General features: G+C 57.3%; 1 protein-coding gene across 12 annotated transcripts in view; it reads left to right on the top strand.

Annotated features, from left to right (window-relative positions):
• Dgkz (diacylglycerol kinase zeta) overlaps positions 1-22,873 on the top strand; it is a 41,163-nt gene extending 18,290 nt beyond the window's left edge. Inside the window, exons 1-32 of one of the 12 annotated variants that reach the window (XM_048788695.1) lie at positions 4,853-4,986; positions 9,764-10,510; positions 10,825-10,933; positions 11,242-11,337; positions 11,631-11,708; positions 12,755-12,811; positions 13,212-13,280; positions 14,108-14,179; positions 14,283-14,399; positions 14,492-14,563; positions 14,867-14,962; positions 15,206-15,288; positions 15,388-15,448; positions 15,544-15,657; positions 15,738-15,878; positions 16,404-16,482; positions 16,631-16,686; positions 16,814-16,876; positions 16,977-17,050; positions 17,133-17,244; positions 17,624-17,823; positions 18,272-18,372; positions 18,479-18,558; positions 18,643-18,712; positions 18,845-18,885; positions 19,408-19,547; positions 20,552-20,583; positions 20,854-20,897; positions 21,322-21,442; positions 21,517-21,550; positions 21,775-21,874; positions 22,082-22,873. In XM_048788695.1, the coding sequence (XP_048644652.1) occupies positions 9,783-10,510; positions 10,825-10,933; positions 11,242-11,337; positions 11,631-11,708; positions 12,755-12,811; positions 13,212-13,280; positions 14,108-14,179; positions 14,283-14,399; positions 14,492-14,563; positions 14,867-14,962; positions 15,206-15,288; positions 15,388-15,448; positions 15,544-15,657; positions 15,738-15,878; positions 16,404-16,482; positions 16,631-16,686; positions 16,814-16,876; positions 16,977-17,050; positions 17,133-17,244; positions 17,624-17,823; positions 18,272-18,372; positions 18,479-18,558; positions 18,643-18,712; positions 18,845-18,885; positions 19,408-19,547; positions 20,552-20,583; positions 20,854-20,897; positions 21,322-21,442; positions 21,517-21,550; positions 21,775-21,874; positions 22,082-22,213 (3,372 nt within the window). In that variant the 5' untranslated portion in view covers positions 4,853-4,986; positions 9,764-9,782 and the 3' untranslated portion in view covers positions 22,214-22,873. Of the gene's footprint in view, positions 1-4,852; positions 4,987-9,763; positions 10,511-10,824; positions 10,934-11,241; positions 11,338-11,630; positions 11,709-12,754; positions 12,812-13,211; positions 13,281-14,107; positions 14,180-14,282; positions 14,400-14,491; positions 14,564-14,866; positions 14,963-15,205; positions 15,289-15,387; positions 15,449-15,543; positions 15,658-15,737; positions 15,879-16,403; positions 16,483-16,630; positions 16,687-16,813; positions 16,877-16,976; positions 17,051-17,132; positions 17,245-17,623; positions 17,824-18,271; positions 18,373-18,478; positions 18,559-18,642; positions 18,713-18,844; positions 18,886-19,407; positions 19,548-20,551; positions 20,584-20,853; positions 20,898-21,194; positions 21,237-21,321; positions 21,443-21,516; positions 21,551-21,683; positions 21,875-22,081 lie in introns of those variants that run through there. The other 11 variants (XM_048788691.1, XM_015477832.2, XM_048788687.1 and 8 more) reach the window with 11 other exon arrangements.
• Positions 22,874-23,111: the final 238 nt, after the last annotated feature.

The following is a 23,111-nucleotide window of genomic DNA, read 5'->3' on the forward strand; positions in this document are numbered from 1 at the left end:
CAAGCATACAGCAATCCTGTGAGGAGAACAAGGTAGGCATTCACCTGGTTTATCAGAGGAGAGTGAGGCCCACACAGATGAAGAGGCTTAGCCTGAGGTGGTGCTGGTTAGCCTCAGAACCCCTCTGGATCTATTTCCAAATCCACGTTGAAGACCTGAGTTGCCTGTGGCTCGGCGTTTAGGCACAGTTCCTAATCCAAACTCTGTGGATTGCGTGGACTCCTGGAGAGAAGGTGGACTCTGGGTGCTGATAGCTGAGCTACAATCTTCCAGGTAGTGAGGGAGGCCCCTTTGGGATGGGAGCCACTGCCCACTCCGATTCTCCACGGCTTTCTTTATGAGACCCAAACAGCAGGATTGGGTGACAGAAAGTCACAAAGCGGGGACAGCAGGGGCTGCCTTGGGTGCCTAGGGCTGGGCCTGAGGTTTCAGAAGGTTGGGGGGATGTTAAATCTTGAATGAGGGGTGAGGGGGGATGTTTTGCCTAGCAGATGGGGAATGGAGCTTGCTGCAGACACAGGAGAAGGTGAGGCGAGGGAACTAGTCACCAGAGACGGGGCGCTGTAACAAAGGGGCCCAGTTGGGAGACTCAGAGGGAGACATAGTGGCCTTCCCTTGAGGGATCACTTTCAGTGCTGTCTTCAGGACACAGGACTCCACCCAGACCAGCAGCCTGTCTACATAGTGCTAGCAGGAACACCTCAGGAGGAAGCCCTCAAGCCCTGATCCATGAGGCTGTGGGGACCGTTCACTTTCCCTCACTTCACTCTCAGGCCACACCCGGCACTTCTACACCCTGGGGATGCAATTACTAGCAGTATGATATCTCTGGGGCTCACGGTCTTGTGGGGGTGCAGACTCCCAAACCAGGACTGCTGGCCCAGAATAACTGAGAGAGGGCGTGGGAGCAGCTAACCCCCTGGGAGAGGGGGCTGGGGAGAACTTTCTGGCAGATCCAATATCTGAGCCAGCTCTTACAAGATGAGAGGGAAAGAAGAGGCAAAGTTCAGTAAGCAGAAGAGCAGACTCATATTCCAGTATAGAGATTTCAGGTGCTAAGCGCAGAGGCATGTACCGTGTGACAAAAGCGTTTAGAGGTAGAGGTCTGGACCTTGGAGCACACTGTAGGGTTCACACCCCAGCTCTGCTGCCTCTAGCTGCGTGGCCTCTAGCAGGTCACTTAACCACCGTGTGCCTGTGCCTCAGTTTTCTTACCCATAATCGGAGGACACGGGTAATAGGGATAACCATTAATTAATTTTATAGGATGAATAGATCAATATTTGTAGAAAATTTAGAGGCATGTAGTGGCTGAGTGAGGTATGTTTTTGTCAAATAAAATAGACAACATAGGAAATAGCTGGGGGGCTATTGGCAGTGGGGAGCCAGCGATACTAATGAGTGCCTTCAAATGAGTTCTGGGGGCAGCAGGAGGACGGCTGGAGAAGAGGTGCTAAAAGGATGAGTCAGTTTCTCCTGCTCATTCCACATGCCTCTGTCCCAGACCTGGCAGGGGCCAGGCCCTGAGACAAGGCCCCAGGACATGAAGGAGAAGAGACTGGGGACATTTCCTTAAGGAGCTCAGTTAGAATCCTGGCCCAGCCCCCAAGCATCTGAGGCAGCCAGCCCTTCTTCTCCCCTCCTTGCTCACCCCCACCTTGTGACTTTGTGTCACCCAATCCTGCTGTCCAGGTTTCATAAGGGAAACCATGGAGAACATGGAGTGGGCGATGGCTCCCAGCCCAGAAAGGGGCCTTCAGCTGTAGTTCCGATCTCCTGGAAAGGCGAGGAAGGTAGCCACGAAAACAAAGGCTGTTACCATCCCCTTGTACCCAACAAAGAGAAGTGGCCTGGGCCTGTGGCCAGCCCTTGGGTGCGGTACCCAGGGGAGGAAGCCCTTCTCTTCCCTGAAGGCTGTGGCCCCTCCTCCACGGAATTCCCTGTTCCTTCCTCCTGAGCTGAAGAGCAGTAAACACCAACTGACTGTCCGGCCTGTGCTGGTGTGCCCAGTGGGCCAAGGCCCAGCCCCTAGGAACTTGTGGTCTGATGGAGGAAGGAGGTGTGGGCCTGGAAGAAGCAGGCTTTCCGGGGCTCCGGTGGCACAGCAGCCAAATGGCTGATGTGAAGGCCTGGGCATGCCTCGGCTGGTGGCTGGAGCAGCTGCAAGCAGTGGAGCTTTTGAGAGCCTGTGGGGAGGGAGGCCCGGATTCAGAAAGAAGGTGTGCCGGGTATGGGGCACCATTTTTATTTGAGCACCTGACAGACAAGCTAGTCAAACTTGGGTATCTGGCAGACATTTTCTCAAAAATGAATGAAGAGAGCCTGTCACTTGGAAAATAGTGAGCCGGACAGCCAGACTGGACAGAAGATGGTTGGCTTGGTTAGAACCAAGGGCTTGTGTCATGGCCAAGGAGACTGAGTTAGTACCACATCGCAGAAGCCACTTTGGCCAGGCTGGAGGATTTAGAACCCACTGTGAATCAGCAGGTAGTAAAGTATGGTCCTCGAGTGTTTTGGGGGTTGATGAGGGAACAAGGTGTACAGAACTGTTCTGGTTTGCAATTGGCTGTCCTAGGTGCACCTGACCTGATGTTGCGGAAGCCGTGGGGGTGCAGCTGCTGGAGTCTTCACACCCATCCCAACCCCCCCCCCCACACACACACACATATCACTGCACCCACTCCATACTCTCAGGTTTTTTTTTTGTTTTTTTTTTAAAGTAGTAAAAATCGCCGGGTGCAATGGCACATACCTGTAATCTCAGCAACTTGGGAGGTTGAGGCAGGACAGTTGCAAATTCGAGGCCAGCCTCAGCCACTCAGCGAGACCCCGTTTCAAAATACAAGTGGCTGGGACGAAGCTCGGTGGTAAAGTACCCCTGGACTCAATCCCCAGTGCCAAATAACAAAGAAGTTAAAATTACTAGCTTTATTAAGTCAAGACCCTGAGCGTTTGTCTTTTTAATATCCTGGGTGAGGAACTATGGAGCAAGCAAGACGAGGCACTTTTGCTGCTGCCGAGCCTTGGTGAGGAGGAGCGCTAGGCCGCCACGTCGCAAACTGCACCCATCACTTTTTTTTAAGGAGCACCATTTTTACTTGAGCACCTGACAGACAAGCTAGTCAAACTTGGGTATGTGGCAGACATTTTCTCAAAAATGAATGAAGTGAGCCTGTCACTTGGAAAATAGTATCAGTATTTGTTGCCAGTGAGAAAATTTGAGCTTTTGAACAGAGATGAGGTTTTTGGAAACCTTGTATCCACCTTCTAGATACAGATAACTTCCCAGGACTTAAAACTTTATGATGAGATCAGTAGTGATAGCAAATGTGATCTTTTGATATTGTCTGATGAAATGTGTCAACATCTGGAAGACCTGCATAGCCCAGGAAATTAATATTCTCCAGTGACCATGCTTGATGTTACAAAGTTCACATTGCAAGATAGCCCAGGCCTGGTGGTGTGACCCATAGCCCCAGCCACTCTGGAGGAAGAGGCTGGAGGATAGCTTGAGCTCAGGAGTTCAAGACCAGCCTGGGCAACATTGTCTCAAACAAACAACCTGCAAGATAGTCCCAGAAAAAGTTCATTAATATGCTCTCAGATTCTACCCTTCAACAAACCTTTAGCAAACTATTTCTTGTCATATTTGGTGTAGAAGCTAAGAAGAATGTTTGTAGCTACTGAAAAGGCTGGTAAACTATTCCTTCCTTTTCTAATTACACGTCAGTGTGAGTTCTCCTCTTGTGCTTCAACCAGAGCAACCTGTGGTAATAGACAGCTGCAGGAGTAGATGCTGCCCGAGAACCCAGCTGCCTTCTGGTAAGCCAACATGAGAAGAGGTTTGCAAAAACATGTAACAGTGCCACTCTTTTAGCTAATATTTTTGTTTTAGAAAGTATAGTTTATTTTCATAAGCATGTTATCAAGGTTAACATGTGATGAGATTCTTGTTTTTAAATGAGTTAATAAAATTTAAAACATTTCTCAGTTTTAACTCTGGATATGGTAAATTTTAATAGCTGCCCCCCCATCCCCGGCCCCCACAGGAAAAAAAAATTTTTTTAGAATCTTCAGTAATTTAAGAGTGGAAAGGGATCCAGAATCAGGACGTTTGCTGCCACTCTAGATCCTAGGGAGCCACAGCAGGACTGTGAACTAGAGGATGGCAGTCCAGGTAGGGTACGTGTGACACACCTGCCCTGTCCTGGGTGTCCTTTAGCTTGGCACAAGCAGGGGCGGTTCTGAAAGGCTTTCTTTGCAGTGCCAGAGGACACATGCTCTGGAATCCCCAGTCAGCCGCCAGCACTTCTGGCCCCATATGTCCCTCAGGGACAGTAGGCCACCTGCAGGGAAACTGCTGTCTCCTGCATGATAATGCTGGTGAAGGAAGCTTTCCTAAGGCGTGAAACACTTCTCAGATATTTATTTTTGTGGTTGTTTTGTCTAGAGCTTAACTGCCTCGGACCCCAGAAAACCTGTCCATGGGACCCAGCACTGTTTTCTTGAAGGGGACTCTTGTTGGATCCCCACCTCTCCCTCCTTAGTTAGACCTTGTCCCTGAGCAGGCTGAGGCATGGCCTGGGCTCTGCAGGGAGGAGAGGCTATTGATGGGGCTGTCACGCAGCCTGGCTTCCAGACTTGGGGAAGAGGAGCCAGGAGGCAAGGCTCGTGCGCCTTTTGTGCCACCGGGTGCCACCTGCCTACCCACCGCCTGCCTGCTGCAGGGCCTGGAGCCGCCGCTGGGAGAGGAAGTGCAGTCGGTTACCAATTGGGCTATTTTCATAACGGCTGTCACAGGCTAGGGGGAGGAGGGTGGCGAGGGGGAGGGGGCAGAGAAGCAGCCACTGCAGCTCGAGCTCCAAACTAGGACTTGCTCAGCGGAGGCCGGTGGCCCAGAGCTGGAGCCGGAGCCAGAGCCGCCCGGAGACCCCAGCCCCCACCTGCTTGCCCACCTCCCGCCTGCCACCCTGCCTTCCAGATCAGGTCAACGGGGCTCCCCTGACCCTTCCTTGCCTTCTGATCCCTCCCTTCTGTATTATCTGGGTGGGTCTGGAAGGGGTGGATCCGCACAGGCCCAGGCACCACTGTTCCTAGAGGAGGGACTTACCCTGTCAGGTCCCCAAAGCTGATGGAGAAGGAGAAGGTCTGGTCAAGCTCACACTCCTGCCCAAGCCAGGGTGGGCCCTGGAAGGTAAACGTCCTACTGGCCTGGGCCTCTCTTACTGTCCAGCCCTGGCCCCCTGGATCCCTGTGTGTGTTTGTGTTCCTTGTTTTGTTTTCTGCAGGGTCCTTTTAGTGAATGGAGGCCTGGGGAAGTCAGGACCCTGCCTCTCCCACTCCTGGGGATGTGCGGGCTCCCTTCCAGCTCTCCCACCTCCTCCGCTCCTACCAGGGCTGTGGGAGCCGAGCAGCCAGATGTGGCTTCTGGCCAGCAGCCCCCTGGGGAGGCAGCTGCAGGCCCTTTCTCTGGGGCTGCTGGAATAGGAGCATCATGCTCCATGCCTGGCTTCACTGAGCAGGGGACTAGGGGCCCTGGCCACAGCATGGAATGGCCACTTTAGCTGGATCCCACCGAGTTCCTGTGCCAGTTCCTCTGGAGGCAGAGGAGGCCCCAGGGATCAGCCTGATGCCAGAGCCAAGGGCACTCTTCACAGCACGAGCAGACGCCCAGGCGGCACAGGCTGCCAGGTTCTGTTCCTCATGTGGTGAGTGGTAGCCACCCAGGCATGCCTGCTTCCCATTCTGGGATTCCACCCCCGCTGTGGACAGGAGACCCTATGAGGTGGCACAACCACAGGCTCTTGGTCTGTTTGGATGTGGGCCCTGCCATGCCCCTGCTCTGCCAGGTATCGTCTGGTACCTTATGTTCACCGTTGCTTCAGAGCCACCCTGGGCCAACCTTGGGAACTAGGTGGCATGATCTCCATTTTACAGATGAGAAAATGGAGAATCAGACTAGTCAGCCACTCTAGGGTAGCAGTGGCAGATGCAGGGTTCCAATGTGCTTGGTCCTTCTCACTTGCTGCTGGCGTTAGGAGGTGGGCTTTCCGGAGGCCGGGATCCTCCCTGGCTGGAAGCTGAAGCACTGGGCCCCCCACCCCCGACCCCACTGCGCCTGCCTCAGCCCCACCGTTGCAGCCTCAGTCATCTTGAGTGCATGGTCAGACACCACTGCACCTGTCCCCAGGCGTCCTTGTGTTCCCACTGGCCTCCCGTCGTCAGGGCAGGGCTGGAGGTGGACAGGGGGCCCCATGAACCCTTTCCCTTCTTGTCTCCTTGGATGTGGCAGGTTTCTTCCAGGGTCCGGCAGGAAGCCAAGGGGCAGTCACTTTGCTGTGCTCTCAGTGTTAGAACCCTGTGGGGCTTCCTGCAGTGACCTTTACGTGTCCTGTGTGGTGTGTCTGAGGTGAGAAGAAGCTGCTGCTGGGGGCTGCGCCATGGGAGAGGCTCAGGCCCAGGCAGGGTTTCCAACAGGTCCAGGCTGGGCTTCTGGTGAGACCCAGAAGAAGCCTCTGCAGAGATAGGAAGTAAGGAGTCAGGCGACTGCTGACCAGAGGACAGAGGTTTCTATGGAGACCAGAGGAACAGGAAGCATGGGACCTGGGGGAGGGGAGAGTGGGAGCCCAGAGGTGTGGGTGCCTAGCAGGAGAGCTTGTCATAAACCCTGAGCCAGTCTCATGGTCTCCTCGGACAGACAGGGAAACTGAGGCTTGTGGCACGTGGTCGCGCAGTGCCGGCGCTGCCTGGCCTGCCTGGAGCCCCTCTTAGGCCTGCACCACTGGGTAGCTGAGGACTCTGCACACATGGGACCTGGCCTCCTGGCAGCATGTGGGGCTGGGTTCTTTAGGAGCACCTGTAAACTGTCTCCATGTTGTGATGGGGGTTCAGGCCACCTCTGCCTCCTGGCCTCCTGGCCCCTGTCATTAGTACAGGTCTGGGACAGCGAGCAGGGCTGGCCCTTACCACCACCCAGGGAGCACAGCAGCACCTCCCCCACCCACACTGTGGCCTTTTGTTTTCTGGGTGACACTAGCATCAGGCGGCGTGTCCGGGTGACTAATCTGCTCCAGGCTGGGCAGCTGTCACAGGGCAGCCTGGGCAGATGGGTGGGGAAAGCTGACACCCTGGGGAGTGCCGGCAAGCCAGTGTCCTGGCAGCGGTGGTGGCTAGGCCTTCAGGAGCCTTCCCAGGACACAAAGCAGACCCCAGATCAGGCAGACCTGGGCACAGGTCCCAGCTCTGCCGCTGGCTGACTGGGTGACCGTGGGCATGTTACTGCACCTCTTCAAGCCATTTCCCTCATCTTGCGAAGGAGCTGCTGGTCCTGCTTCCTTCCCGGGGCTGCAGTAGGAATCAGATGAGGCAAGGGCTTACCCAGAGCCTGTCACTGTCACAGGACCAGAGCACATAGAATAGCTAGTATATCATTCCCTTCCTAACCCCTGAGTCCCCACCTCAGGGGCCAAGAGGAAAGACCCGATGCTTGTCCATCTGGGGTGCAGGGCTCACCACCGGGTAGCGTAGGTTCCCACACTGGCTGCACGGGGATTGGCTGTGGACTTCGGGCGGCACCTCTCTGCACCTAGTTTCCTCGGCAGGAATATAGCGCACAGTACCATTCCTCAGGGTTGCTGTGGTTTATAACATTCGTGTGTCAAGGGCTCAGCACAGTGGGCAAGTGAGAGTTAGCCGAGATGATGCCAGTTTTAGGAAATCAGGGACACTGTGCCCAGGCCTGCTCTCCTATCCCTGGGCTCACCTCCTGCTTGGTCCATCTGGTTTGAGGGGACCGCCTTTGGGGGTGAGAGCTCTGTTTTGCACCCGCCTGTCTTGAACACTGCTTCTTCAGGCACAGCAGCCTCGCTCTCTGATGGCGCCGGAGCTCAGAGCCTTCTGCCCACTGGCCCTCTGCTTTCACCCTGCATAGGTCGTGAAGCTGCCTGCGAGACCACAGGGCAGCAACAGGGCAAGGACCGGGAGGCACTAGGGGTGCAGCCATCCTCTCTGGCCCTGCTCCCTCCTGCCCACCGCTGGTCTAGGGCACACCCCCATATCCGACTTCAGCCAGACCCTCGGTGGGCAGAAGTCTTTTCTCCTGTCAGCCTAGGCAACATCATTTCATGGCTGTGACTTGCACTCTGTGGCTACTGGGGACTAGGCTGTCCTACCCCCATGGACTTCTCCCCAGGCTCAGGGCACAGGGCCCAGAAGATAGGGGTGCTCTGGAAGCATCACCACCCTGAGCTGTACCAACTTGACACCCTCCTCAAAAGTTAGGAGGCTGGGTATGGTGGTGCACACCTGTAATACAGCACCTGAGGAGGCTGAAGCAGGAGGATCACAAGTTCAAGGCTAGCCTTAGCAACTTAGGTGGACCCTGTCCCAAAATAGAAAATAAAAAGGCTGGGGATGTGGCTCTGTGGTTAAATACCCCTAGATTCAATCCTTGGTGCCCTCCCCCCCCCAAAAAAAAAAAAGAAGTGTGGGCACAAGAACCGGCTGCCAGTGGCCTGTGGAGGAGGGAAGGGCGGAGAGGAGGAGGGCTGGCAAAAGGAGCCCAGCTCAGAACAGCATGAGTGTGGCCGTGGGGTGCAGGATTGTGTCAGGAGCCTCTGCCTCCTTGCAGGAGGGAGCTCTGGGAAGCTGGTGCTTGGAATTGTGGGTCGTGGGGCTTCTAGAGCAGCCTTCCTCGGCAGCAGTACTGGCAGGGTTTCCAGGCATGGCGCATGGAGTGTCGTATCTGCCCCTTCAGAAAGGTGGAGATAGAGTCATTGGGAACAAGAAAGTTCTTAGAGACAAAGGTGTGCACACATGTCGGTCCAGGAGGCTTTTCTTTTGGCCCAAGCCTCTTACTTCCAACTCCTGAGTGAAGACAGTGTGGCTTTCCCTGAGGGGCAGACATTCCTGTTTTCTAAGGCCTCATTTCCCCAGGGTCTCTGATTCCTGAACCAGAGTCATAGGTCTGTGTTCCTAGGTGCCACCCTCACTTGGGCTGACCCCAGGGCTGGGGTTAAGAGTTCTGGGGTCTTATCAGGACTGAATTCCTTTGCGGGGTGCCTTGTGTTATAATCATTGCTTGATTTGGGCCCTGTTCCAGCAGGGGACCCAGCCTGTTCCACATTCAGGGCAAAGCAAAGGCTGGCTGTGTGTGGTGGTGCGTACCTGTAGCTTCCCCAGTTCAGGAAGCTGAGGCAGGAGGATGGCAAGTTTGAGGCCAATGTGGACAACTCAGCAAGACCCTGTCTCAAAAAATGTAAAGGGCTGGGGATGTGGCTCAGTGGTCGAGCACCTCTGGTTCCGTCCCCAGTACTGGAAAAAACAGATAGAAAAGGCCAAAAAAGGCTGCTCAAGAAGGAAAGGCCCTGGGCCCCACAGCCTGCCTGTGCCCGCTCAGACTCCCAGTTTTTCTTTTCTTTTCCACCACCTTCTGGCAAAGGGATGAGGCCCTTTAGGTCCTGGGCTTTATGGATTCTGGTGCCTGGGCAGTGGAAGCCCCTTTTCCCTAGGACTTCAGAGACAGTCTGGGGTACAGCTGGGGAGAACGTCCTTGCCCCAGTAGCTGTAAACGTGGGTTCCTCTGTGTACCCTCCCTGTACCCTCAAACACTCTACTCATGGAAGCCAAAGGCCAAGGTTATCCTTACCCTTAACTCCAGTGTCCCTTCTCTGTTCATGGGGCATGGGCTGTGAAAGGGCTCCTGGGCACAGACTGGCCACAGCCTGGCTGAGTTCCTGATGTTCCTGGTCTCTGTGCTCAACAGCCACCAGCCTGCCCCTCGCATGGAGACCTTCTTTAGGAGACATTTCCAGCGGAAGGCACCAGGCCCTGGAGCAGGGCAGCGGCGGCCCAGCGGTGTGGGGCTGCTCACGGGCAAGGCCCGGCGTCGCTCCCCTGCAGGGCAGGCCTCCTCCATGCTGGCCCAGCGGAGGCGCTCCAGTGCACAGCCCCAGGGCTGCCTCCTGGGCTGCGGGGTGGGCACCCAGGGAACCAGCCGCCGTCGCTCCAGCACTGCGCCCCCTGCCTGCAATCCCCGCTTTGTTGTGGAATCCGTGCCCACCCCTCCGCCTGCCACCGTTGGGGCTCAGCTTCTGGGTGCACCTCTGCTCTTGGCTGGGTTTGTGGGCATGAAAGAGGAGGAGGAGGGTGTCCAGGAGGAGAATGTGACTGCCGGGGCATCAAGTGCCACCCAGCCGGGCACCAGGACACCTCCCAACACTGCAGGCACCCGGCTGCTGCCAACCCTGCCCCGATGCCTGCGTCGAGCCTCCTCCCACCTGCTCCCTGCTGATGTGGTGTATGATCATGCCCTCTGGGGCCTGCATGGCCACTATCGTCGCCTCAGCCAACAGCGGCCCTCTGGCCAGCACCCTGGCCCTGGGGGCCGAAGAGCCTCAGGCACCATGGTGGGCGCCATGATCCCTGCCCGGGTGCGCCCGCTGACCCGCAGGCGCCAGGTAGCCCTGCGGCGCAAGTCGGCAGGACCCCAGGCCTGGAGCACCCTGCTTGTGTAGGTATAGCTGCAGCAGGGGGGCCGTGCTGCAGCCTCTGAGGGGCTGGCTAAGGGTGCAGGCCTCAGAGCTCTGCCTGGCCCCTCTGGGCAGTGCCTGAAGCCAGCTCACCCAACAAAGCTATGAAAAGGGCTGAGATGCCCACAGGGAGCCTCAGTGCCTGGGCTGCTATGGGATCCTCTCCTTTCCCTCCTGTCCCAGTCTTGGCCTTGGTGGAGGCCACATGAGGGCAGAGATCCCAGGTGGTGGGAAGGAAGTAGAATCAGCAAGTGCACAACTGGCCGTAGAGCCTCAGCTGTCCCCCTTTTTGTAGGAAAGCTATCACCAAGTCGGGCCTCCAACACCTGGCACCCCCTCCCCCAACTCCTGGGGCCCTGTGTGGCGAGGCCGAGAGGCAGATCCGGAGCACTGTGGACTGGAGTGTGAGTAGCTGGGTACTGGGAGAGGCGTGTACCTGAACACCACAGGCATCGGTCCCCCTGGGCTCTGGGACCTGGGAGCAGCCCAGGCCTAGAGATCCTCTGAGCAACTGAGAGAGGAGCCCTGGGCCAGTGGAGTTTGGCAGACTTCCTGGGGGTGGCTTCCCTTGAGCCAGACCTAAGTAGTAGTGAGTGGGAAAAACAGGAAAATAGATTGGGGTAACTGGAACAGGTTTGTCTTGTGAGATGGTGCTGCTGGTGGGCAGGAGAAGCTGCAGGTATGCACTGAGCATGTTCATCCCGTGGTCTAGGAGTCAGCAACATATGGGGAACACATCTGGTTTGAGACCAACGTGTCGGGGGACTTCTGCTATGTTGGGGAGCAGTACTGCGTAGCCAAGATGCTGGTGAGTGAGCACTGCAGGGCTTGCTGCCCCCTGGCGGTGAGGCAGGGTCTAGACGCCTGCCGGCCAACCTCTGCAGGTTCCCAAAGGTGAACACAAGCTCTCACCTGAGCAATCCTGCTTGGGCTGCCTAGGAGCTGGAGAAATGGGCTTTGCCCTGAGGCTGGATGCTGGGGCTTGAGATCCTGAAGCACAGAGGGCTGTGCTGGGGCAGGTGCAGAAAACTGCTTGCCCTGAGGCAGTGTCTGGGATGGAGTTACCTGGTGCCTCAGGGGCCCTCTCTTTCTGTCTTGCAGCAGAAATCTGTATCCAGGAGAAAATGTGCAGCCTGCAAGATTGTGGTGCACACCCCCTGCATTGAGCAGCTGGAGAAGGTGAGTGTGGCCGCTCAGCCTCCCTTTTGGGTGTGGAAGCACATACACTTGTATATCTGCATACAGATGTGTGCATTACACAAACATCACCTGGGTTACACAGCTTGTGTGGTAGTGAAGACTCAAGGACCCTGGAGCCAAAAATGCCTGCATTTGAATCCTGCCTCCCCCCATTTATTAGCTGTTGTACCCAGTGCCTTGAATACCTGGCATACAGTGGGGATTGTTGTATATGACTCAACAGCATGAAGTGACAACGGTATTGTACCGTTCTATCTTGTCCCAGCTAACAAATAGAAGAGGCCATGGAATGTGCTAAAGCCTGCCCCTGTCCTCTACATTCTGCTTGTTCAGAGACCTTTCTCCCAAGGACCATTGGGCACCATGTGTCTGCTGCTGGGGGCATGTCTGGGCAGTGGTGGGGGGAAGGGAACACTGGCGAGTGGGCCCATCAAGGTAGGTGGGGTGGATGAGGCTCCCCAGCCTGCAGAAGCCAAGCCAGCATTCGGGAGAGTGTGTAGGACTAGGAGCGGCATGAGCAAGGCCCACGCGGCTGCTTCCCTTGGCCCAGGAATCGCAGAGCCTCCCTAGAGCCTCCCAAGAATTGCAGAGACTCTTCTGACGCTGCAGCAGGGACAGTTAGGAAAAGAGGAGTAGAAACAGCCCTAGGCACTGCAGCCCCATTGACAAAGGTGGAAATTGAACCTGGGTTCACCCCATTAGCTAAGGGTCTCCAGGGGCTGCTCAACAGAGCTGTGAGCAGCAGGATGGGGTTCGTGCATTCACCTAGGTCTGGAGTGCCAGAGGGTGGGAAGAGTAGAAAAATGAGTAAACCATGGTCCCAGTTTAGTAGGAGAGGGCATGAAATGCTCAGCCTCTTCATCCCAGAATCCTGGGCAGAGGAAGGAAAGATCCCTTCTGGTCAGTGGGCATGTTCCAAGGGTTACTGGGGTAATCTGGGGCTCCCGCTACCTTTGATGGTGACTCTGGATGACCACGTCGAAAGGAGATTCTGACATTTTGGTGGTCATTGCAATGTCTCACAGATAAATTTCCGCTGTAAGCCGTCCTTCCGGGAATCTGGTTCCAGGAATGTCCGTGAGGTATGTGTGCACTGTGCTTAGGGTCAGGGAGGCCCCAGGTTCCTGAGGGATTTCTCTGCAGTGCTTCCAGAGTGCCACTAGGGGGCTCAGCTCCTTCTAGGCAGCTTGGGGTCTGGGCAGGTCCTGGGATGAGGCTCTGAGTCTCCCAAGGCCAGGCCTGACTGGCGCTGCCTGAGAGAGCTGGGCATCGCGTGCCTCTCTGTGCCTCCCAGCTCTCTCTTTCCCTCCTAAGAATCTCAGTCTTCCCTCCAGGCCACAGACAGAAGTCTTCACATGCAAGACTGCAGAGAGCCCCGTAGCCCCCAGCCCTCACCATGAGACATTGAGGGGCCTAGGCCGTGCTCAGGGTCAGCCCTAATGCACCCCTCCAGTGATATTTTTCTCCCCCCTCCTCCCCCAGCCAACCTTCGTACGGCACCACTGGGTGCACAGGCGACGCCAGGATGGCAAGTGTCGGCACTGTGGGAAGGTGAGGGTCCTGCCTAAGATTGCTATCTGCCTACTGCCCATGGACCCTGTGTGTTCAGCATGGCCTGGCCCCACCAGCTGTGGCCCCAGAGTGCAGACTCCCCAGCTGGCTCTAAGCCTGGCTGTGGCCACTTAGTCTGCAAACACCCTTGCCACACTTGGTCTCTGGGCTAAGGAAAGTTTCCTTCTAATGTGGTAGGTCTAGCCTGTTTTGAACTTGGGGGAGGGAATTCTTTGAGAACCATGTAGACTTTTTCATTCATTAACTCAGCAGATATTTATTGTGTAAATATTGCACGCCAAGCCCTGAGCTGGGCATCGGGTTCCTGCCCCCGAGGGGAACATGGCTGAAGACGGACTGCAGAGCATCTTCCCCAGCACAGCCCGCAGTTGTTTTGTTCACTTACTTTTTGCCTCTTGTCTGTCTCCTTCAGCAAGTGCAGGCTCTCAGAGGTGTAGGGGCTTGTTCCTCCATTTAGGCTTTGTTAATGTTTTGTGGAGGGGAGAGGGAGTGAATGCCGTGGGTACCGCAGGAGGCTGTGCAGCACTTCGGGGGCCCAGCCAGCTCTGGAGGCAGGAAGGAGGGGAACCCAGAGTTGGGCAGTGGTTGGCCCTTAGATCCTCAAGAACACATGTGCACCCAGACTTTGCGGTTAGCTCTAGTCATGGGCCCCTAGCTAAGCATCCCTGCCCTTGAGGCTTATTGTGTATTTGGGGCTTTTTTCTTCTGCGCTAAGTTTCCCTGTGTGGAGAGAGGTTGGCAGCAGAAGTGGGTCAGGGGCTATGCTTTAGGTCACCCTGTGCCCCAGCCTCCTTGTCCACCCTCAGGGCTTCCAGCAGAAGTTTACCTTTCACAGCAAGGAGATCGTGGCCATCAGCTGCTCCTGGTGCAAGCAAGCGGTAAGAGGTGACCCCACCCCATGGGCCTATGCCACACAGTGCTGAGCTTGGGTCCCAGGATTCAGCCTGGCCCAGCTCAGCCTGGCCCGTCACTCCCCTCCAGTACCACAGCAAGGTCTCCTGCTTCATGCTGCAACAGATCGAGGAGCCCTGCTCCCTGGGGGTCCACGCAGCCGTGGTCATCCCACCCACCTGGATCCTCCGTGCTCGGAGGCCCCAGGTTAGTCCTTCCCACACCCTTGGCATCTCCCACACTCTTGCCAGACAAGCCAACTCGCCCTCCTGGTCACCAACACCCCATTTTCCTTGCAGAATACCCTCAAGGCCAGCAAGAAGAAAAAGAGAGCATCCTTTAAGAGGAAGTCCAGCAAGAAAGGGCCTGAGGTTAGATAAGGGGCTGGTGGGAGGGACGAGTTGGGGGCCAGAAAAGGGGAGTCTGTTTCTTGGGATCTGGAGCCCCTGAGCCTGATGTTGCCAGCTCAGCCTTCAGCAGGTCAGTTAGGGCCTACAGGCCTGATGAGGGCAGAAGATGGCTCCAGTTTTCCCCATGGCCAGGTTCCCCATGAAGTCTGACCTAGTTGGTACCTGAGGGTGTGGTGTGGGATGGGGTGTCATCCAGGGATCTGCTGAGGATGAGGGTAGGGTCTCCAGGGCAGGAAAGAGCCTCAGGAACTGTGTGTCTCCAAGGAGGGCCGCTGGAGACCCTTCATCATCAGGCCGACCCCTTCACCCCTCATGAAGCCCCTGCTGGTGTTTGTGAACCCCAAGAGTGGGGGCAACCAGGTGAGCACAGCTTTCCTCTAGAGAGATTTCCATAAGGGTTGGGGTCACTCCCATCTACCAGTTGTTCCAGCGTCCATTTCAGGCTTCCAACCCTGGCCCTCTACCTCAGGGATCCCTCACCCCTGCTGAGCCGGGTTCCACAGTCACATCCTTCTCCCTGTGCTTCTTTTCCCCACTTTACCCCGACTGCTTCCTCCTGTCCCCCTCATCCCTTCTACAACACTTGGCTCCCTGTCCCCCCAGGGCGCTAAGATCATCCAGTCCTTCCTCTGGTATCTCAATCCTCGACAAGTCTTTGACCTGAGCCAGGGAGGGCCCAAGGAGGCGTAAGTCCTTGCCCAGGTTCCATGGGGAATGGCAGGGGGCTTGCCTGGCTCTGGGGCGTGGCACACATCCTGACTCCATTCTGTCTTCCCCCGGCCCAGACTGGAAATGTACCGCAAAGTGCACAACCTGCGGATCCTGGCGTGCGGGGGCGATGGCACGGTGGGTTCAGTGTGGTGGGTTCTCCCAGGGCCTGGATGGGGCCTGCGGTGCTGTCCCCTGCCAAGCCCAGACTTTTGGTACTTTGCCCTCTCCAGGTTGGCTGGATTCTCTCCACCCTGGACCAGCTGCGCTTAAAACCTCCGCCCCCTGTTGCCATCTTGCCTCTGGGTACTGGCAACGACTTGGCCCGCACCCTCAACTGGGGCGGGGTAAGCAACTCTGGGAGTGGGGGGTGGTCACAGGGGTCTCTAGCCATAGGAGAGGCTCAGTCCTTGCTTCCCTCCACCAGGGTTACACAGATGAGCCGGTATCAAAGATCCTCTCCCACGTAGAGGAGGGGAATGTGGTGCAGCTGGACCGCTGGGACCTCCGTGCAGAGCCCAACCCCGAGGCAGGGCCTGAGGAGCGAGATGAGGGGGCCACAGACCGGGTGAGTCAGCCAGGGCGGGACAGGGTCTGTGGTGTCTGAGATTCTCAGCAGATGGGGGCTGGGCCCAACTCTTCCACTGTTGCCTCTGAAAACTTAAACGAGTCTCTTCAGTTCTCCCAACTTCAACTTCTGTCTCTGTCCCAGGGGAATAATGGTCCTCAGCTCACGAGATAGCTTTTGTATTCATCCACCTGGCAAATATTTCTCAAGGCCTTGTTACGTGCCCAGCACTGTTCTAAGCAGACAAGACAGAGGCCCATGCCTGGAGCTCATGCTCTGTATGGTGTGTGGGGAGGTAGTGCTGTGGCATCCAGCAGGCGCTCATGGAAGCCTCCCGGGATCTGGGAGGGCAGGGCATGCCTGGTGACACAGTGCCAGGTGGGAAGCACTCAGGGAGGTTTCCCTGGACAGACAGCCTTTAGGAGCAGACAGAATGCTGAGCAAGTGTGAAGGCTGGACCAGGCTCGGGAAGGGGAGGCATCGGAGAGGCCCAGGTCTCTTTATGGTCCCTTGACCTTTTTCCAGCTGCCCCTGGATGTCTTCAACAACTACTTCAGCCTGGGTTTTGATGCCCACGTCACCCTGGAATTTCATGAGTCTCGAGGTTGGCAAAATTCTGAGGGCAACATGGGAGGTGGGAGCAGGGTGGGCGACAGGAGCATCTGGCTCCCCAGTAAAGCACACTCGCCCAGCCTCTCCCCACTTTAGCACCAGCAGGTTAACTGCCTGTCCCCCAATTTGTCTCTATCCAGAGGCCAATCCAGAAAAATTCAACAGTCGCTTTCGGAACAAGATGTTCTATGCCGGGGTGAGTCCAAGGTTGGCCAGCCCCCTACCTGCAATGCCCATCAGTGTCTGCCAGGCCACGGGAGCCCTGCTGCACGGAGGCAAGGGTGTTCCTTTCAGGAGATGGTGATACCCTCTGTCTCCCACAGACAGCTTTCTCTGACTTCCTGATGGGCAGCTCCAAGGACTTGGCCAAGCACATCCGAGTAGTGGTGAGCAGGGCTGAACCAGCAGGTGGAGTAGAGGGCCAAGCAGGGGAGGAGACCACCTGGGCACTCACATCCCCCGACGTTCCCCCCTGCCTCTCTACAGTGTGATGGAGTGGACCTGACCCCCAAGATCCAGGACCTGAAGCCCCAGTGCATTGTTTTCCTAAACATCCCCAGGTGAGGAGGTTGGGCTCTGGGTGGACCCTGCTCTCCTGTCCTGCAAAGACTGTGCCGAAGCCAGTCCATTGCCCTCCCTCAGGTACTGTGCTGGCACCATGCCCTGGGGCCACCCTGGGGAGCACCATGACTTCGAGCCCCAGCGGCATGACGACGGCTACCTCGAGGTCATTGGCTTCACCATGACATCACTGGTGAGTGGGCCTGGCTCTACCTGAACACTTCTCTGCCCACAGTTCCTGGGAGCATGGCCTGAAACTGGGGGTCACCCATGCTTCCCATGATTGGCCAGGGTTGAGGAGTTCACCTCACTTCCCTTCTCTGGCCCAGGGCTCACTGTCCCTTCTCTCTGACTTGAGATGACTCTGAGCCTCTGTCCTCTTTCTGTCACTTGTCCTGATTGGGAAGTCACTCTCATTGCCTCCATCTCCTCCCTTCCCCTCTATTCTGCACTCTGTCTGGGGTCCCTGTCTCCTCTCTGCTCTCGTCAGAGCCTCTCTGGAAGGAGCAGAGCTCACCCCCTGCCTCCATCCCATCCTGGCACCACCTGACTGGAGCTTCCTGTACCCACAGGCAGCACTGCAGGTGGGTGGGCATGGCGAGCGGCTGACGCAGTGCCGAGAGGTGCTCCTCACCACGGCCAAGGCCATCCCGGTGCAGGTGGATGGCGAGCCCTGCAAGCTCGCAGCCTCACGCATTCGCATTGCCCTGCGCAACCAAGCCACCATGGTGCAGAAAGCCAAGCGGCGGAGTGCCACCCCTCTGCACAGCGAGTATGTCCCTGCCCTGCCACCATGCAACATGGGTCCTGAAGCCAGGCACAGGTCCTCGTTTTTTTTTTTTTAGTTGTAGTTGGACACAATATGTTTATTTTATTTGCTTTTATGTGGTGCCGAGGATCGAACCCAGGGCCTCTTATGTGCTAGGCGAGTGCTCTACCGCTGGGCCACACCCCCAGCCCAATGGGCCCTCTTTTGATCTTTGGTTTCCCCACCTGTAAAAGGAGCTGGGAATGAGGCTCAGTGGTGGGATGTTTGCCTACCACGTACCAGGCCCTGGGTTTGATTTCCCAAAACCCACAAAAGGGGAGATCTAATAGTCCTTCTGCCCCAGGGAGCTGGGCAGGACATCCCTCCCAGTGCTTGGTTTGGTGCCTGGATCAGGGCTGGTACCCTGGGCAGGGCCCTTGCCGAGTCCCCTCTCACCAGCCCTGCCCCACAGCCAGCAGCCAGTACCAGAACAGCTGCGGATCCAGGTGAGCAGGGTCAGCATGCATGACTACGAGGCCCTGCACTACGACAAGGAACAGCTCAAGGAGGCCTGTGAGTGCCAGCAGGGCTGGGGACAGGGAGGGGTGAGGAGCTGCCAGGTCCCCTGGGGATGGACAGTGGGGACAGCCAACTGTTGATGGGCTGTTCTGTCCTCCAGCTGTGCCACTGGGCACTGTAGTGGTCCCTGGAGACAGTGACCTAGAGCTCTGCCGTGCCCACATTGAGAGGCTCCAGCAGGTAAGGAGGTACCATCTGCCCTGCGCTCCCCTCCCTCCCTACCCCAGCTCTGTTCCACCTTGACACTTGCCTCTTTCTCAACAGGAGCCTGATGGTGCTGGAGCCAAGTCCCCAACGTGCCAGAAACTGTCCTCCAAGTGGTGTTTCCTGGATGGTGAGTATGCCCTAAAGGGTCAGCTCCTAGCAGTACCACATTTGCTCTTATCTCTTGCCTGAGGGAGCCTGGGTTGGGCCCAGAGGACCTGGAGAAGGACCTCCCTTATCCTCAACATCTGTCTCTCCACAGCCACCACTGCCAGCCGCTTCTACAGGATCGATCGGGCCCAGGTGAGCCCTGCAGGCCTGCTCCGCTGCAGCTGGTCTCTGTACCACACGCCCCTCTCTCCAGGGAAGCCTTTCCTGTCAGTTCCACAGGCATACTGGCCTCTGTTCTCATGTCCCCTAGTCCACTTTCATGAGGCCATGACCAGGTGTGGGTGGCCCTATCCTCTAGGCTAGCGTGCATTGGAATGGTGCCAACAGAGAAGGGAGCTGGTGCACACAGGAAAGGTTTGCTGGCTGGCCTTGGAGCACAGAGCAGTCCAAAGAGATGGAAGAGAGTGGCCAGGGCCGGGCTACCTGGCTAGAGGATTGGCTGTGGGAAGTGGCTGTGGGCCTAGTGGGACTAGGTTTGGACGGCAGGGATGGAAAGGAGGCAGGGGGAAGATTGGCCGTCCCCAGCCTCCCTTTGCTGTTTATGCTTATATCAGAGGCTTCTCCAGGTTTGCTGCCCCTCAGCCTCCACCATCAGGTACCTGGAAGGCTAGGTGCCTTGGCCCTGACCCTGAGCTTTGACCTTCCCACCCACAGGAGCACCTCAACTATGTGACCGAGATCGCACAGGACGAGATTTATATCCTGGACCCTGAGCTGCTGGGGGCATCGGCCCGGCCTGACCTCCCAACCCCTACTTCCCCTCTCCCCAATTCCCCCTGCTCCCCTACGCCCCGGTGAGTGGCAAGGCCCCATCGCCTCCATTTCCCTTGCTTCGAATCTGTCTTCAGGCTGGCAGCTTCCAAATTCTTGCCTTCAGCCCCAGCTCCTCCAAGAGCAAGCACCAGTGCATACACCAGCTAGCTGCCTGCCCAGCCCCCTACCTGGTGACAAAATGGCATCAATCTGAACTTGGCCAGAGCCCAACTTGGAGCCCTCAGCCTCACAATTGTGGCCTCTCCCAGAGAGCAGCCTCATATCTACCCTGCTGCTCAGGCTCCCTCCTTGCTGCCTCAGCCCCTACCCATACCTGGCCTTCTGCAGGTCCCACAGTGCTCCCCCGCCACGGGAGCACTCCTCGCCTCCGTGCCTGGCCCCCAGCTCTATGCCCCATGCCCTCTGGTGGCCCAGTCTCGTCTCGGGCTAAGATGCAGATCGCTACAAGCACTCCCCAGCCTAGAACCTTTCTTAGCATCCCCGAGTCATGGACCCTCCTGGGCCCCACTGCCTGGCTGCCCAGCAGCCTCCCCTGTCCCCCACCACAGTCCAGCCGCACTTGCTTCTTAGTGGCCTGAGGCTGGCCCAGCTTTGGACTTTTGTCCTTGCTGCCACACACTTGCTTTCTTCCCAGAACACCTGCCCCAATTTCAGTGTCAGCTTGGCTCTTGCCCCTCAGAGAGGTCTTTCCCAGGAATGCCATCTAAAGGCACCACTGTCCCTAAGGTGCTGCGGTCCCCCTGGCCACTCAGTCACATGACCCTGTCTGTATCGATAGCACTTCAAATTTCTTATTTATTGCTCGACTCGTGTGTGTCCCTACACTAGAATGTGAGCTCCGTGAGGGCAAGTTCTCCATCTGTCTTATTCCCTGCTGTATCCCTTGTGCCTAGACTAGCGCATGACATGCAGTAGGCACTCAATAAACTGTTGAAAGAATAAAGGACGCCACCCACTGGGCTAGGGAGGGCAGCCAGTTGGGCCTGGCTGAGCTGGGTCACATTTCATCCTGCTCTGTTTGTAGGTCACTGCAAGGGGACTCTGCACCCCCTCAAGGTGAGGCCTTTTCTCCCAGGGTCCCTCCCCTCTCCCCGGTCATAAGTGTGAGGCTCTGTGGGGGTGAGGCCCATAGCACCACACAAGGACAGCCTGAGCCCTACATGGTGACGTTTTTCCACAAGCCCAGCCCTCAGCAGCCTGGTCCTAGCAGGAGTGCCATTCTGTACAGTGATGCACACACGTGTACACAGTGATGAAACACGAGTGCAGCACCAACACGAGCCTGAGCCTCAGACCTTAGAGTTTAACTGGCAGTGTTTTGTGCAGGTGAGGAGTTAATTGAGGCCGCCAAGAGGAACGACTTCTGTAAGGTACTAGCTCCGGGAAGCAGCCTATCCCCTGCAGGCCCTAGGGAGTGGGGCATCTGGATTGGGGCCAGAGCTGACCTGTGACATCTGGCTTTGGTGGGTCTCTGCAGCAATTGTCCCATCCCGTCTTTCCCCATGTGTCTAGACCACAATAGATGTCTCCCAATACGGGCTTCCTTGCCCAGTCCTCCAGTCCCTGGTGCTTAGGGGCAAGTTTTAGGGGAGCAACAGGCTCCAAGACTTGGTGGTTAATATTCCTGAGGTGAGAGAAGCCCACTGAATCTCCCCTTAACACTCCAGAGACCCCCAGGGATGCCTAGGGAGTAATGCATGTGAGCCAGTTCTGGCTTACGAACCTGTGGGCCTGTGTGAGACTGGGAGAGAAGGCCCCCAGGAGCCCCAGACCTGCTCTGCCTCCTGCCCTCAGCTGCAGGAGCTGCATCGAGCAGGAGGCGACCTCATGCACCGGGACGAGCGGAGTCGCACGCTCCTGCACCACGCGGTCAGCACTGGCAGCAAGGAAGTGGTCCGCTACCTGCTGGACCACGGTGAGCTGTGCTCCTGGGGCCAGGTGGGAGGAGGGGAGGATGCCAAGCCTCTGACCATACCCTTCCCCCTGCAGCACCTCCAGACATCCTTGATGCTGTGGAGGAGAAGTAAGTACCTGGGAGCTCAGGTCCCTGGCTGGCCTTGGAAACCAGCCTTCTCCATACCTTCCCATTTGGTCAGTCAGAGCCCATGAACCTTTGCTGACCAGCCTGTTGTCCTCTGGGCTGCCCCTTCCCTCTGGTCCCCAAACTTCCTGCCCTTTCTGATGGCACTTGGGAGAAGGCCTGAAAAAGGACTAGAGGAGGTCCACAGCCAGCCTCTGCTCCCCCAGCGGGGAGACCTGTCTGCACCAGGCAGCGGCTCTGGGCCAGCGCACCATTTGCCACTACATCGTGGAAGCTGGTGCCTCACTCATGAAGACGGACCAGCAGGTGAGTAGACCAGCAGGGCACAAAACCAGCCATCCCCAGATGTGGGGGTGGGGACTGCCCTTGTGAATTTGAAGCTGTCCTTCCCCTGACAAAGTCCAGATCCTGAGAAACCCGAGCCAGCAGGGGAGGAGGCAAGGCAGAGGAAAAGACTCTGCCCTTTCGTAAACGGGTGGGGACCTTAGCCTGTGGCCCCTGCACTGATTGCAGCTACCCCAAATCCAGGGTGACACTCCCCGGCAGCGGGCTGAGAAGGCTCAGGACACAGAGCTGGCTGCCTACCTGGAGAACCGACAGCACTACCAGATGATCCAGCGGGAGGACCAGGAGACGGCTGTGTAGTTGGGGCAGTTCGAGGGACTGTAGCCAAAGGATGAGCTCCTGCCCTGCCCACCTCACTGCCACATTCCAGTCAGATGGCCACGGGGGGACCCATGACCCAGGGAAGGAGCCCTGTGCCATCCTTGAGAAGCCACCCAGACCTAGGGCTGGACTCTGAGGAGCTGGGGCTCTTACCTGTCCCCCTGAGGTCCCCAGTCTGGCCCCTAGGCTCACAGGGGATCAGGAGGCTCACAGGGGATCAGGAAACCGGCTGGGCTGGACAGGCCTTTGGGAGACTGGAGCTGGGCGGCTTCACGGCAGCCCCACCCTCACTGCAACAGATGTGCTCCGCAGCGGCTGGACAAGGGCCGGGCAGAGTGGCCGAGGCACAGTCAGGGAGGCCTTCAGGAAGAGGCTTCGCAAACCACCTGGACTTTAGGACCCGCCCCAGGTTCCTGGGAGCTTAGACCCTCTCCTGCCCTGACACCCCTCCGGGCTCGACCCGGAAACCCAAGAGCCGGCTGCACTCGCCTGCCCGCTGCCCTGCTTGGCACCTACCCCGTGACCCTCCCGTGTACCAGTCATTTCATCGAGGGCTGTGTGGCCTGGGGGGGTGGGGGGTTCTCTCGGTGACATGTTTACAGCTGGGTGTGAGTAAAGTGGATTTTTTTTTTCCCTTTTCTATTTTTCTCTCTTTGCTGGGGAGGCCTTCCGGAAGCCGCAGCGCCTGCTGAGTTACCCTCGGGGTGGGGGACTGGACACTGTCGACCCGGACCCTCCCTGGAGGCCCGGGCTCCCCCCCGGGGGTGGGCCTGCCCGGCTCCTGACCTCTGCCCGGCCTCGCTCGTCGGGCCGGGGGCGGAGTCGGTTTCTTCGGCTTCCCGCTTCCAGCTGGGGCGACAACAATGAAAGTGAAAGG

This window comes from Marmota marmota, unplaced genomic scaffold (assembly GCF_001458135.2).
Source record: "Marmota marmota marmota unplaced genomic scaffold, marMar, whole genome shotgun sequence".
NCBI classification, from domain to species: domain Eukaryota; kingdom Metazoa; phylum Chordata; class Mammalia; order Rodentia; family Sciuridae; genus Marmota; species Marmota marmota.